The sequence below is a fragment of the Macaca thibetana genome, chromosome 4 (genome assembly GCF_024542745.1).
Source record: "Macaca thibetana thibetana isolate TM-01 chromosome 4, ASM2454274v1, whole genome shotgun sequence".
Classification (NCBI taxonomy): domain Eukaryota; kingdom Metazoa; phylum Chordata; class Mammalia; order Primates; family Cercopithecidae; genus Macaca; species Macaca thibetana.
Window position 1 is genome coordinate 126,349,694 of NC_065581.1, and position 16,120 is coordinate 126,365,813.

The following is a 16,120-nucleotide window of genomic DNA, read 5'->3' on the forward strand; positions in this document are numbered from 1 at the left end:
TATTCAGTAAACATATTTTTAGACTGAACATGGAGCAGCATTGGTCTGGCAAAGGAGTGGAAGATGGATTGAAGGGAAGTGTTCCTGACATGTTGGGAGAATAGTTAGAGCAGTGGTTTTCACGCTTTAAAAAGAGCAACCTTTTTAAGAAACATAGTGAAACATTCAAAAAAAATAACTTATTTAAGGAACAAACTATTGTGTATTAGCCCAGTTAAGACAAAAATACATGCAAATGGAGAATGGGGGTAGGGCCAGCCCTACCCTCTCCTTCAGTGTACTTTCTTTGCAATATAGTTTTTGAAAAAAAATCTTTTTATTGGAAGTTTATTATCTTAATTTTTTTTTAGTGTCTTAGCTTTTCACTTACGGTTTAATCATTTATTTAGAGCTAAATGTTACACCTCTCTGAACTTACAGATAATAAAACAGGGCATCTTTATATACTAAATTTTCAAAGAAGAAGAAGATGACTCTGTGACACTGATAGGCTGATAAAATGTGTGTTCCTCTGTTTTGAACCATTGCACAGGCTCCTGGTCCCGCTGTGCATCGCCCAGTGGATGCCGATGGCCTCATAACTCACACTAGTACCTCACCTCAGCAGATACCAGAGCAACCAAATTTTGCAGATTTCAGCCAATTTGAAGTATTTGCTGCATCAAATGTAAATGAAGAACAAGATGATGAAGCCGAGAAACATCCAGAAGTCCTGCCGGTCAGTTTTCAAGGGCTTGGCTAATTTTCTGCAGGCAGTCACTTCCCGTACCATGTTGGGTCAACAGAGCAGATATTAGAGGTGACATCAGTGAGTAAAATATTCCCTAGGTCAGTGCTTCTCAACTTTTTTATTGGCCTCCAATATCTGCTGGTTGCAGTGTAATGCTTACTGAGTATCAGAGTCTGGTGGGGATGGGGGATTGATACCACATGAAAAGACACCACCACCTGGCTGTGGCTAAAACACTGCTTTGGGGGTTTCCATCTTAATGCTAAGCATCTGACTGCGTGATTTGGTGAAGATTTCCATGTGATAAAAAGGCCATGGTTACCATAGCTCCACTCATTACACCTTTTCCACAAGGGGACCTTCACTAGATGTAACTTTTAGATCTAACTACAACTTTAACCAAATTTCAGCCAGACTTCTAATTAAAGCATTTACAATTTGTATGAGACTAAGTTGCCTTAGCTAAGCAAAGACTATAGGATATCAAAATTTAATATTCAGTGTTCTAGGAGATTCTGTTGTAGTTCCAATGGCAAGAACTTCTCTAGGAATCTCTGACCTAAATTGCTGACCATAAATGTGGAGTTGGAAAGACCAGAGGAATTCTGCAGTCTCTTTCATATAGATCATGGCCATGGAAAATTTCCTACTCGCTCCCTTTTCAAACCTATAACTTTCTGCTGTGCCCATTAGGGGACTGGGCTGCATCTAGGAGGGTCAGAGTGGGCATGTAGAGGTGTGCACAGGGTACCGTACTCACTCCCCTGAGTGGATGCCTCCCTCTCCCAACCCCAAGGACTTCCCAGACTAAGCACTTAGAGGTTCAGTGCCGTGGCTGCATCCTCACCCCGTCTTCCTCTCCCTCACACATCTATTACCTGCATCCTCGCCCCATCCTCGTCTCCCTCACACATCTATTACCTGCATTCTAACCCTGTCCTCCTCTCCCTCACGCATCTATTACTGCATCCTCGCCTCGTCCTCCTCTCCCTCACACATCTATTACCTGCATTCTAACCCTGTCCTCCTCTCCCTCACACATCTATTGCATAGCTGCATCCTCTCCCTCACACATCTATTACACAGCTGCATCCTCGCCCCGTCCTCCTCTCCCTCACACATCTGTTACCTGCATCCTCACCCCGTCCTCCTCTCCCTCACACATCTATTACATAGCTGCATCCTCGCCCCGTCCTCCTCTCCCTCACACATCTATTACATAGCTGCATCCTCAACCCGTCCTCCTCTCCCTCACACCTCTATTACATAGCTGCATCCTCACCCTATTACATAGCTGCGTCCTCGCCCCGTCCTCCTCTCCCTCACACATCTATTACCTGCATCCTCACCCTATTACATAGCTGCGTCCTCGCCCCGTCCTCCTCTCCCTCACACATCTATTACCTGCATCCTCACCCTATTACATAGCTGCGTCCTTGCCCCGTCCTCCTCTCCCTCATACATCTATTACCTGCATCCTCACCCCATCCTCCTCTCCCTCACACATCTATTACATAGCTGCATCCTCGCCCCGTCCTCCTCTCCCTCACACATCTATTACCTGCATCCTCACCCCGTCGTCCTCTCCCTCACACATCTATTATCTGCTCTCCCCTCTGCCTTTCAGTAGCAGAGAAATCTCATTTAATGAAGTTCCTTCAAGTTTCTTAACATCATCTCAGTTTTCTTGTCTGAATATTTAACATTTTACTCTGATTTGTTACGTATGCTATATTTATGCATAATTACATGTTATGTATAATTAATAGTGATAAACATACTCCTTTTTAGGCTGAAAAAGCTTCTGATCCTGCAAATTCTCTTCGAGTTGCCAAAGCAGATAGTAAAACTGAAGAAAAGACAGCTGCTAGTGCTCCCACCAATGTGGTATGCAAAATGTCTTTTATAATAATAATTTTGTACATCATAAGTTATGTGAAATAATTTTTAGAAATAAGGTCAACCAGAAATCATCTAACCCGTTTCTCTACCTTTAACTGTAGTATAGTCAGTCTGTCACAGAACAAAGTCTGCCTATTTAATGGAGATGATATTCTGTAATCTATGTTAAATATGTGTCACAGGTTCTCAGAATTTAAGTGGTTATTACATTCTTCCCACTATATAAGGTAGAACTTCTTTATAGGTGAAATTCAGTTTCTTTTATTGTAGTCTTGAATATAATAAAGAAAAATTATCAACTCTCTAAAGTTATTGTTATTCCTTTTGCTCTTAACTTGTTCTTTAACTGTTTTAGGAATAATTTTTCCCCAACATTTTATTATGAAAACGTTTAAGCATACAGAAAAATTGAAACAGTTTTTCATTGTACATCAGTAAATTCACTACCTTATAACATTATTATTTTACTATACTTGCTTTACTACATATCTCTCCATGCCTTCTGTTCATCTGTCAGTCCTTATCTGTTTTATATATGTATTAGTCCGTCTGCATTGCTATAAAGGAATATGTGAGACTGGGTAATTTGTACAAAAAAAAAAAGAGGTTATGTTGGACATAGTGGCTTACACCTGTAATCCCAGCACTTTGAGAGTCCAAGGCAGATGGATCACTTGAGCTTAGGAATTCGAGACCAGCCTGGGCAACGCAGCGAAACCCTGTCTCTACAAAAAGCACAAAAATTAGCCAGGTGTGGTGGTGCACGCCTGTAGTCCCAGCTACTCGGGAGGCTGAAGTTGGGGGATTGCTTGAGCCTGGGAGGTGGAGATTGTAGTGAACTGAGATAGTGCCCTGCACTCCACCCTGGGTGACAGAATGAGACCCTGTCTCAAAAAAAGAAAAGAGGTTTATTTTGCCTCATGGTTCTGCAGGCTGTACAGGAAGCATGGTACCAGAATCTGCTTCTTCTAAAGCCTCAGGAAACTTAGATTCATGGCAGAAGGCAAAGTGGGAGCAGATGTGTCACATGGCGAGTGAGGGAGCAAGGAGAGATGCCAGGCCCTTTTAAACAGCCAGCTCTCATGTAAACTCAGAGTTAGAACTCATTCATTACCGTGAGAAGGGCACCAAGCCATTCACAAGGGATCTACTCCATGACCCAAACACCTCCCACTAGGCCCACCTCCAACATTAGAGGTCACATTTCAACATGAGATTTGGAGGGGACAAATACCTCAACTATATCAGTGTACCTCAGATTGCAAATATCAGCACACTTTCCCTTTGAGGGAATAATTTTGGTAACTTTTTTTTTCTGTTATCATCTAGACATTCCCAATAGTTATAAAAACAGCATGTGTTTCTGAAGTGCTTCAATTCTACTTTCTGGATGCTGTGTGTGTATTAGTCTGTTTTCATGCTGCTGTAAAGATACCACCTGAGAGTGGGTAATTTATAAACAAAAGAGATTTAATTGACTCACAGCTCTGCATGGCTGGGGAGGCCTCAGGAAATTTACAGTCATGGCGGAAGGCAAAGGGGAAGCAGGTGGCAGGATGGAAAAAGAGCGAGGAAGTGCCTCACTTTAAAATAATTAGCTCTTGTGAGAACACCCTCACTCTCACAAGAACAGTATGGGGGACCACCCCCATGACCCAGTCATCTCCCACCAGGCCCCTCCCTTGACACACGGGGATTACAATTTGAGGTGAGATTTGGGGGCACAGAGCCAAACCATATCACTATGTTTTATTACATTAGTAGTCCTGTGAGTTTTTAAGTAATGAACTTTATTTTTGTCAACTCACAGCAACAAATTAAAAATATCACTTAAGAGATAGCAGTTGACTATTGTTTTTATTTATTTACAGGTAAATCAAGTTACGGTAAATGCCAAAACGCTGTTTTTTATTCTGCCGAGGGCAGATTCATAATCGCCAACAAAATGTCAACTCATTTTCAAAAGTTTTAATTACTGTGCATATTAATAGTGATGTTTTTGGTATTTTAAAGAGTTGCTTAGCTTTCCATTACTTTATAATGTTATTTTATTCATTAAGATACATGTTAGTATTTTTGAGTAAGAAATCCTATAGTCATAATGCTTAGATATTTCTGGAGACTGCCTTTGTTTATTGTTGAACAGGTATATATTGATTCTGTATCATATTTATGTTAAAACTGAATATTAACAGTTTTGCATCAATATGTTATTCTAAAAATATTTATATTGCAGGTACATTCATGGTTGTGGTGTCAACTAGAAACATCTTTTCTCTCTATAATTTAAGTTAGCTCTTGCCACAAATACATAGATTTAAAGTAGGACAAGTAACTTTCAATTTTCCAAGAGCAAATGGCTTAAAGAAAGCAAATGGTGTTGCAGAGTGCTAACTATGAATGTCTTCAGAAATGCTTATTATTAATGGAATTCTTGTCTTAAAGAGCAAAGGCACAACACCTCTTGCTCCACCACCTAAACCTGTTCGAAGAAGATTAAAATCAGAAGATGAATTAAGGCCAGAAGTCGATGAACATACACAAAAGACGGGTGTCTTAGCTGCTGTTCTTGCATCACAACCTTCTATTCCCAGGTAATCAAAGCTATTCCTAGGCACATTTAATTACTAGGAAGAAAAAGCACAACAATTAAAAACAATCAAACTGGGCCGGGCATGGTGGCTCACACCTGTAATAGCAGTTTGGGAGGCCGAGCTGAGCAGATCATTTGTGGTCAGGAGTTGGACCAGCCTGACTAACATGGTGAAACCCTGTCTCTGCTAAAAATACAAAAAAAAAATTAGCCAGGTGTGGTGGTGCACACCTGTAGTCCCACCCAGCTACTCGGGAGGCTGAGGCAGGAGAATTGCTTGAACCCAGGAGGCGGAGGTTGTAGTGAGCCAAGATGGCACCAGTGCACTCCAGCCTGGGCAACAGAGCAAGACTCCATCACAAAAATAATAACAACAACAATAATCAGACTGAAATAAATTATGGTCAGACTAGTTCTTTAATTGAGCAGAGCCATGTCATGTATGAGTAGGTACTCTTCCCATGTTTCCCCTTTATTATTAAGTTGTATTCCAATTCCATTTTAACACCCTGTTTCAATAGCAGTACGTTCTTTAAACTTGATAGTTTATAGTAAAACTGGTATTTTAATTATGGTGTTCTAGACCAAGAATCAGCAGATTAACTCTTAATGGGCCAAATTCAGCTCAGCCTATGGCCTGTTTTTATATAGCCTATGAACTCAGAATGACTTGTTCTTTTTTGTAGAAGAGAGAAGAAAGAACAGAAGAGAAAAGAAAACAAAAAACTAGAATATGAGACAGAAACTGTATGGCCCACAGAGCCTGAAATATGTACTGTCTGGTCTTTTACAGAAAAGGTTTGCCAGTACCTACTTTAGACTCTTTTACTTAAACTCAGGTGATTCTACAGAAGAAATTTTTTAATAATTTCTTTTTTTTTTTTTTTTTTTTTTTTTAACCTCTCCTATAGTGCTGAAGCTTTTGGTTTATCACTGCAACTGAGCAAGTGATGTTGAGCTATGCTAGTAAGGAAAAAGATGCTCCTTTTGCTTCTCATGTTTAGAAATAGATCAGGGAGGAATAGAGAGGATTTAAGATAAATGAATGTTACAGGTTTTTTTGCCTTCTTTGTCTTCTCAGATCTGTTGGGAAAGATAAGAAAGCTATTCAGGCATCGATTAGACGCAATAAGGAAACCAACACAGTTTTGGCCAGATTGAATAGCGAATTGCAGCAACAATTAAAGGTAATATAGTTTCTGAATCTTTATAATATTCCTTATCTTAGTAAAGAAACCTAAAGAGAAGGAATGTGATCTCAGACACCTCCAAGATCACATACATAGCTCTCTTCTCTAATTTTCTAGATGGCTTTGACTGTGGTTAGTTTACCCCCCACACGCCACCACACACACACACACACCCTTTTTTTTTTTTTTTTAAAGAGACAAGATCTCGCTCTGTCACCCTGGCAACCTGGGCTCAAGCTATCCTCCCACCTCAGCCTCCTGAGTAGCTGGGATTACTGGCTTGAGCCACTGCACCCAGGTCCTAGTTTGTCCTTTTATCAAAGACAACTCAAATTCCATTAAAGGGACTTAAACAGGCCTAAAAGAAGAAGAGAGAGGTGGCAGCAATTTCAGTCGTCTTGCATGTGGAAAGAGAAAAGGCAAGCCTTAAATAGAAATGGTGCTTATGCACAGTGTGTACTACTGTCATCTAATACCCAAGAGGAATGTGTTTGTTTTCTAGTAACTATGATTTCTTTGCTTCCCTAGAAATAAAAATTACTCCTACTTACTCCTTCCTTACTGGGTCAAAAAAAAAATTACTCCCAGAATCACTTATGGTTCCCCAACATTATTAGGTACTCATGTCTTACAAACCAGTGGTTCTCAAACCTTAATGCATATATAGGTAATCTTGGATCATGTTAAAATGAAGATTCTGGTTTTTGTAGAGCTAAGGTGGGACCTGGGAATTCCAGGCAGTGGAGATGCTGGAGCACTATCCCACTTGGAATAGAACAAAGATGAGATGTCATCACTAGGGAAAAGAAGCTATATTAACAAATTCATCTACGGTTAATTCAGGGGCAGGCTTATTGCAAATTTCAGGTGTTAATACCTATTTGTTGCAAACACTGACTTTTCTAATAACTAGACATTCTGTTACCCTGATTTGTGTAATAAGAAAATGTGTGAAATTACTAGGATCTTTAGTATTAACATATAAAGAAACTACGTTTCTAAAGTGAAGTATACTTTTAAAATATGAATAAGCTCTCCCTTAGTCGTCTTGACAAATTTAAATTGTTTTCTGGAAGCAGAGCTATTGTTAGATATTCCTTCATTTTTCTATACTTTGAAACATAACTTGGGCTTTGCATCTTTTTCAGGATGTTCTTGAGGAGAGAATTTCCCTGGAAGTTCAACTGGAACAACTTCGACCATTCTCTCACCTATAAGCCAATTGCCGTTAACTGTGAACATACTTGTTTTTAAGTGGTTTTGGGTTCAAAGCCAATTTGGAGACCCAAACATTCAGCTCACTGCTTAACTCAACATTAAATTTTATGATTCTGTTTTGCCCTATATGTTCACCATTGTATTTAAGTATCTTTTATTTTTTAATTTCAACAATAAAAAGGTCAGGATGACGTTTTCTGGAGGGTGTGTTGTGTTTATTGGCACACTCACCTTTTCTGTTCCATAGCAGCTGGGATATGCAATGTTTCTATGGCTAATATCACACACCAATTTAATTTATAGAATGGGCTCCTCGTTTACATCTCAGTCACAGACTCAAATAAATTGTCAGTTTGTCCTTTTATGTTTGTTTAATATTTTACATAAAGCGTCTATTCCATAAAAATCTTCAGAAAGAGTTTCCCATTTAATTTTTGATTTTAAAGAATTATATTGGATAAGGCGGTTTTCACCATAAGCTAATTTACTCTCTGCAGCTGTCTGCATTCTTCACAAATCATGTGTTACGTTCAAGCCTCTTTTACATGTCAACTTGTGACAAATATAAACGTCAGATTTTATATTTCCCTTGTAGAAATGTGATCAACTTCATTAGCGACTTATAACTATTTTATGTGAGATTGAATAATTCAGCATTCATGTAAACTTATGAAATAGGTATGAGTAATGGCCTTTGTTAATTTTTTTAAGTATTGTTTTAAAACTTCTGAGGATATCAGTTATTCACAAAATAAAGGGAAATTCCTTAAGATTTCTAGTTTACCTTTAGCCATCTTGCCACTCATTCTTTTGCTATACAAACAAGTTTTTCCTATTAATGAGTTTCTGGAGTGTGCCTTATTCAGGACAATATGCTGTTTTAGATTTTGTTTAATATTATATGATATATACATTTTGATCCATTGCTAACAGCAGATATTCCCTTTAAGAGTTATTCTGTCTATAGGATCATAGTTGTTAAACTGCATGGATATATCTTGGCAGAATCAGAAGTGTGGTTTTACACCAATAAAACAGCATAATATTTTAACTTTTGCTCATCTTTTTAACAACAATTTAAAGTTTTAAGAAATAGAAGGTTTTGTATATTCATTTCTGAAAGAAAAATTGTTTAAATACTATAGATTCACCATCCTAAACTGTACCGATAGGTTTTGTTATTATAAACAAGAATATGAAGAACAAGGAAAACTGACAACCTCAAGCTTCCAAGATTAATATAATTTTTACCTAGCGATATCTAGGTAAAAATATACATCAGCTAAAGTTTCCAAGTGGCCATCAGTATGGCTTTAGTTGTTAAATAATCAGATTAAAGCATTAAAGGCCCAGGAAACTACTCAACACCTATTTTTCAGTGTCTTTGTTTTAAAAGAAACAGTTTTACTTAGCTGCATTTCATTACAAGCAACTTTTGCTGTTTCCATTTATTTTTGTTCTTTAAAATTTGCTTTTTAAGAATAGCCTTCTAATTTAAACAATGTCAAAAATATTTTTAAAGCTTCTTAGAGTTTAGCCTTGCAATAAATAACACTTAAAAATTATAGAAAACTTTTTTAGCACTTGGAAGCAGTATATCTTTAATGCTGTCTAGAGGAGTACATCCGTATATGTATGACAAGTTTTTGAGTAAATTGTCCTTTGTATTTCTTGTCTTTTTTTTTTTTTTTTTTTTTTTGAGACAGAGGTTTGCTCTTGTCACCCAGGCTGGAGTGCAGTGGAGCCATCTCAGCTCACTGCAACCTCCACCTCCTGGGTACAAGTGATTCTTCTCCTGCCTCAGCCTCACAAGTAGCTGGGACTATAGGTGTGTGCCACCATGCCTGGCTAATTTTGTATTTTTAGTAGAGACGGGGTTTCTCCATGTTGGTGAGGCTGGTCTCAAACTCCTGACCCCAGGTGATATGCCGCCTTGGCCTCCCAAAGTGCTGGGATTACAGACGTGAGGCACCATGCACAACCCTCTTATCCATATTTTAAATCAATAATTGTTTCATGAAAATGTTAAAAATGGTAAATCACCAACAAATTAAAATATTTTTCTAGACTGATCACTTAAGAAAACTTTCATTCTGCTTTTTGCATTAGATCATAAAACAAAGCTTTATACAATGTGCTTGCTCTGTCTTACGTTTCATCACATCACATTACTCCAAATAATATTATCCATGAAATATAGCTACTAAAAGAAGTAATTGAAAATTTTGAACTCAAAATGTACTTACACATTCTACATAAGTGAGCACAAATGATAAAGTTTAAAAGTTGGAAAGATCCTATGGGTCATCTTAGTTTATCTCATCATCCATGACAGTTACTCTGTTTCTTACTGGATATTTTGGAACAGAAAATACATGTTGTCTGTCTTTGCTGGGGAGAATTGGCACCCTTGAAGTTTTCAAGTTTGGTCTCACTTCTCCATACTGCTTTTGATTGCATTTCTAAGTACTGACAGCCATAGGAACTTCTCATCCTCTACTTCTGTAGCACAAATCCATTTATATTTTGGACCTTGAAGAATAAATGCATTCTTGACATCTGTAAAAGCATTTGAGATATACTAATTAATCCTTGCAGGTAGCAATCAAAATGAGAAAAAATGTTAATACTCAAAAGTCATCATCTTTGAGAATTTTAAAACATAAAAAGAAATACATATCCAGTGTAGAATATAACTTCCTAAAATTACTAAATAATTCAAATGCAGTGTAAAATAATGTCTATATTACAGTTACTGTAATTACAATTATTTTAAAGATTAAAGGATAGATGATGTAATGTCTTTTAATTCCTTGTCTCAATGACTGCAGAAGGAACTGGAATCAGTAACAGTCTTTACTGATAGTTATTATAAATAAAGATGCTAAGAGCTAGACCTGGACGACCTCAGTATGAGAACCAATGACAGAATCAAGCCAGCTACTTAGCTGAATGCCCACTATTAGGTCACTTAACAATGTTTTGACGTAGGTCACAGCTGATTGTCATGGGAAGGGAACTGAAGGAGACATGTTTCATACGCTAACCATACCCAGTGTTGATAGGTAACTAAGCCTTTTTAACCTGAGTTTGTATTCTAGGTGGAAATACTCATTTTTTCTCAGGCTCAGATTTAGAATGGGGCTGAAGCCATTGGGAAATAGGCCTTTTGTTTAGTTTGGTACTTCTGTAAGTAGTAGGGTCTTGGGTTCCAACTTTAACCTTAAGTTCTGTCTTGACATGCAGTGAAAAACATTGGAATGAGAGATGTTACATTCAGACTGTCTGGCCTAACAGATATAGGAATAAGATAAAGATCCTTTTAAGCTTGGGAAGTAAAATATAGGATAATAACTAATAAAAATAGGTACAGTGGGTTTAAGTAGGACTTCGTTTTTGTGACAAAATGATACTTCTATTGGAATTATTGTGAGTGAAGTGTTTAGTTTACCAAGCATCCTTTGCATATCTGTGGATTCCTTTATGTAACAACTCCCAGCTTAGATGCAAACTTAAGGAAGAAAAGGTTATGTCAAATATGTAATAATCACTTAGTCCTAGTAGAATGGGAAAGTAATAGATAAAAATTTAAAATATGCTTTAAGACTGTAGCATCTTCAGACAGTGTAGAATAATGGTTGAGAACCCCAGCTCTCATGTCACTGCTTCAAAGAACTCATGGTAATATGGGGCATTGCCTCCCTTTGTGATTTTTGAAAGCTGTTTTCCTAACATCTAAGGTTCATGTCTGAATGCCAGAAGTCCTGTCTTTAACTATTTCAGAGGCAGATGAAAGTTTACATTGTTTAATGAAATTCTAATATTGGGGGAATTATTTGCAACCTGGTAAATTATAATTCCAGTCCTTTTTCTACTGTTCTATTAAAGAGCTTTACATTATATAGCTTTTTGAAGGTATCTGTCTCTTGGAAGGAAAAAAAATACGTACACTTGGAATCTGGAATATTTTCTATGAGTAACCGATGAAGGGCCACTGATGCAATGAACTGGTAGGTTGTTTTTGAAGTCCTCTCAAATGGAGTATGAGATGTGCCCCGACTAGAAACGAGCAGTGCATCATTGAAGAGGAAAAGGCTGAGATCATGGATGTGTTCATAGAGCCTGTGTTAAAATGGAGAAGGTGCAGTTTTAATACATAACATACATGCTTTATTACATAGTTAACCATCTTGAAATTGTTAAGTCACTAGTCAAGGTTTTTACCCCACTACTGACATTTTGAATGGCTGGTTGAAGTTCTCAGTATAATATTCCTCCCGATGTGATTCGCCCCTCTTGTGTCTCTGAGGTCAGGTCAGTACTGTGGGCCCTCAGGGCTCCTGGTGGAGTGCTTTGAGTTTGTCCATGGGATAAGTATTTGGTAATCCATGTGGGAAAAGAAACACTGACTTTCCCTTCTTTATGAAATGAATTATATCTGTGTTGGTAAATTTTTGTCAGTGTTGGTATTTTGATGTATTTGGGCAATCTGAAGAAAATAAGTCTTTGTTTTGTTTCACCTTTAAGGATAACAAGGCCTGGCACAGCGGCTCACACCTGTAATCCTAGCACTTTGAGAGGCCGAGGCAGGCTGATTACTAGGTCAGGAGTTCCAATACCAGCCTGGCCAACATAGTGAAACCACATCTCTACTAAAAATACAAAAATTAGCCAAGCATGGTGGTGTGCACCTGCAGTCCTAGCTACTTGGGAGGCTGAGACGAGAATCACTTGAACCCGGGAGTCGGAGATTGGAGTGAGCTAAGATTGCACCACTGCACTCCAGCCTGGGCGACAGAGCAAGACTCCGTCTCTAAAAAAAAAAAAAAAGAAAAAGGATAACAAGTTGGGGTAGAGAGAAACACAAGAACTAATTTGGCATGAGGTGTATTAATAGGAGAAAAAAGCATTTAACCACTATGTAGAAGTAAATACAAAAATTTTTACTTTTGATTGGAAAGTAGTAGATAACCTAATATAGTTCATCAGTTTGAAAGGTAAAAATTAAATAGTTCTTTGTTTTTGCTGAGGTTGCTACCATGGTCAACTGTAGGCATATTTATCAAGGAGTAAAATTTGTTGTCCTCAACCTCCCATCTGTTATCCTCTACTTTTCTGTCATTGGAGCGAGATTGCTGTGTTGGCAGGCCTCACTCTGCTCTAGTGTGGGTTATCTGTCCTGTGGGGGTGAGTGGTGATAGCCTGGGAGGAGCTTGGGGAAACCCACCCCACCTTCCAGTTCCCCCCGACCAGGGGTGGCTAAGTGAAGCAAACTAAATGTTTTAATAGAGGATAATTGTTTTCCTGTCAGAAGCATCAAGGAACCCTCAGGAAGTTACTCTAATGAAGACTCCATATATTTATGCTTGTTCGGGTCTCTTATTTTTCATCTTCACCATTTTTGTTTGATTTTTACATTGTCAGTTTAGAACATAAAGTATTACAAAATGCTTAAGTGACATCAATCCCTGCTATTGGCTTTTATTTAGCGTACCTCTTTCCCCCTCCACTTTTCCACATAGCACGACCTCACCTGTCTTCACTCAGATCACCTAAGTTATCAACCTAGTACATTTCCACTCTTTTGTACTTGCCCAGGTAAACACATACACACACACACGCACACACACACACACACACACACGTATCTATGTACAGGAAAGGTTATCTTACAAAAATGCTAAGATTTTCCCTACTCTTTTCTTGCTTTTCTCACTCAGCAATGGAAATCACTTCAAGTTAATGGATAGGACTTTTATTCCTTCCTTTTAATGGCTAACCAGTACTTCATGGTGTGGGTACAACATCATTTATTCAACTCTTCCCCTATTGATGGGTGTTCTCCTTTGATGGACATTTGCTTTGTTAAGAGGCTTGGGTCCCCTCCTTTTTTTCCCTCCCTCTCTCTCTTCATTTGTTTTTTTCTCCATTGCCACTGTGAATGTTGCAATGAGCAGATTTCTTACATAGAAACAAAGTCCTAATATTCTGTCAGATAAAATTCCTGAGAGTAGGATGGATTGGTCAAAGGCTACACGGAGTCCCCCCTTATTTATGGTTTCTCTTTCCACAGATGAACCTTTACATAACTTTTATTACTTTATGTCATCATAATTGTTCTATTTTATTAAGTAATCTCTTATGGTACCTAATCTTTAAACTTTATCATATGTATGAATGTATAGCAAAAAATGTGATATTATAGGGCTCAGTACTGTGAGGTTTCAGCCATCTACTGGGGGTCTTAAAAGGTATTTTCATAGATAAGGGGGGACTGCTGTATATATTTTTATCAAATACCTCCAGGTTGTTCTTCATAGAAGCTGCTATAATTCATATTTAAAACTATATGGTAATAGCTTTAATTTGCTTCTGATTTACTTGGTGATTTTGTTAAAATGCAAATTTTGATTGAATAGAGCTAGGGTGGCCTGAGAATTCTGCATTTCTGGCACGCTCCCTGGTGATGCTGAGTCCACAGATCTGCGGGACACACTTTGAGTAGTAAGGCACTTCAGTCATTTGTTAGTTACAGCTATGCCTAAGAACTGGGCAAAGGACTTCATCAGGTAGTTTAAAAATGTCCAAGAGTTCCATGTTTCAGGTTCAGCTACTTGGACAGTGTTAGGAAGTAGGAGTTGTTTTAGGTGTGTGGATCAATGGAAACGGTGGTCACCCAGCCACTAGAGCTAGCTCTTTCTTTCAAACATTTTCTTCTGTCTTTGGTTATGATTTAGGCTGGGAAGAGTGGGGTGCTTCACATTTACTGATATCTTGCAAAAAATATTTCTAGATCAAGTCAATAGGTTATTCTGAGAATAAAGGAATGAATAGAACTAAGGATGAGGGAGAGTGGAAGCAAGAAAGGCAGGGGGTGCATTTTAAGTCTGTGTGATGGGCAGTATGTGGTGAGTAGCCATTTTGAATAGGCGAAAGAATTCTACCATAGTCTTACTTTTTGCGGGAGAGGGGGAGCAATATTTTTTTTTTACCATATCCATAAGAACAATTATGTCTCCTATCATAGAAGTTTAGAAAACTTCAAATCTGTAATAAAACTGCTGTATCCAAATATCAGGAAAGATGCCAACAGAGTGCTTTGAAGAAGTAGCATTCAGGCCGGGCGCGGTGGCTCAAGCCTGTAATCCCAGCACTTTGGGAGGCCGAGGCGGGTGGATCACGAGGTCAGGAGATCGAGACTATCCTGGCTAACACGGTGAAACCCCGTCTCTACTAAAAAAAAAATACAAAAAACTAGCCGGGCGTGGTGGCGGGCGCCTGTAGTCTCAGCTACTCGGGAGGCTGAGGCGGGAGAATGGCATGAACCCGGGAGGCAGAGCTTGCAGTGAGCCGAGATCACGCCACTGCAGTCCAGCCTGGGAGACACAGCGAGACTCCGTCTCAAAAAAAAAAAAAAAAAGAAGTAGCATTCAAAGAGGTACTTGCTTTGGTAAATTGATGTTCAGTTTTTTTCCTTTGGAAGGGATCACACTGATATTAGAGGTGAATGAAAGAGAATTCCAGTTTTGTGGCCCACTTGGACCAGGTGGATGGTTGGCCCAGGGAGGGGATGGAGCAGCCATACTAACTTGAGCTTAGAATTGAGCCTTTTGTATTCCAAGGACATGAGTGAGGGAAAGAAACACACAAAGAGGTTATTATTTCAATCTGATTCTGAGAGGGCTATTTTATATATGATTTTTATCTAGAAAAACTTTTCAAAAGCCATTTACTAAATTAAGCCCCTCAAGATCTCCAACAATGTTTATCCACAGACCAAACACCAAAAACTCTAAAAATTTAACAGTTCCTCTAAATATGCAAAAGCAAATACAGTCATCCCTTGATATCCATGGGGAATGTGTTCCAGGACCTCCTGCAAATACCAAAATCTGAGGATGCTTGGTATTTTCATATAATCTCTCTAAATCATTTATCTAATACAATGTAAACACTATGTGAATACTTATACCGTATGAGGTTTTTATTTGTTTGTTTTAATTGTATTTATTTTTTAATGTTTTCCATCCTCAGTTGAACCCATGGGTGTGGAGCCTACAGATAATCCCAGCCACTTGGGAAGCTGAGGCAAGAGAATCGCTTAACCCAGGAGACGGAGGTTGCAGTTAGCCGAGATCACGCCATTGCACTCCAGCCTGGGCAACAAGAGTGAAACTCTCTCAAAAAGAGAGTTTCAGTACATGGACAACAGCAGGTCATCAGCTCCACTGTGAGCTGACCTGAGTCGAAACTGTTTATCACCCAGCCTGGTGGATCACAGTGGCGTTGGGGGTCCCCAGAATGAGTCAATTCTGGACCAAAGTCTAGTACCCTTGAGAAGCCTGAGTATGTTTTCTCTAACGCATAGTTACCTGCTAAATGACTGTAGATCCCTTTGGGGGAAGCTAAGAGGAAAGTTTACAGTATGTCTTTTTGGCAGTATAATAGGATATTTCCTCAAGGAAAATCGGCCTGGGAAGTGGATGG

The 16,120-nt window shown here is 38.6% G+C and overlaps 3 protein-coding genes across 13 annotated transcripts in view; 1 reads left to right on the plus strand and 2 right to left on the minus strand.

Annotated features, from left to right (window-relative positions):
• REPS1 (RALBP1 associated Eps domain containing 1) overlaps positions 1–7,829 on the plus strand; it is an 84,997-nt gene extending 77,168 nt beyond the window's left edge. For all 6 annotated transcript variants that reach the window (XM_050787350.1, XM_050787351.1, XM_050787352.1 and 3 more), the window contains 5 exons: positions 533–718; positions 2,522–2,617; positions 5,078–5,226; positions 6,307–6,412; positions 7,564–7,829. In XM_050787350.1, the coding sequence (XP_050643307.1) occupies positions 533–718; positions 2,522–2,617; positions 5,078–5,226; positions 6,307–6,412; positions 7,564–7,632 (606 nt within the window). In that variant the 3' untranslated portion in view covers positions 7,633–7,829. The remainder of the gene's footprint in view (positions 1–532; positions 719–2,521; positions 2,618–5,077; positions 5,227–6,306; positions 6,413–7,563) is intronic.
• The window catches only part of ABRACL (ABRA C-terminal like), a 564,811-nt gene that overhangs the window by 134,180 nt on the left and 414,511 nt on the right, over positions 1–16,120 (minus strand). The window lies entirely within an intron of this gene.
• Positions 7,851–16,120, minus strand: part of ECT2L (epithelial cell transforming 2 like) — a 111,802-nt gene continuing 103,532 nt past the window's right edge. For all 3 annotated transcript variants that reach the window (XM_050787349.1, XM_050787347.1, XM_050787348.1), the window contains 2 exons: positions 11,583–11,755; positions 7,851–10,192 (listed from right to left, as the gene is read on the minus strand). In XM_050787349.1, coding sequence (XP_050643306.1) covers positions 10,065–10,192; positions 11,583–11,755 — 301 coding nt within the window. In that variant the 3' untranslated portion in view covers positions 7,851–10,064. The remainder of the gene's footprint in view (positions 10,193–11,582; positions 11,756–16,120) is intronic.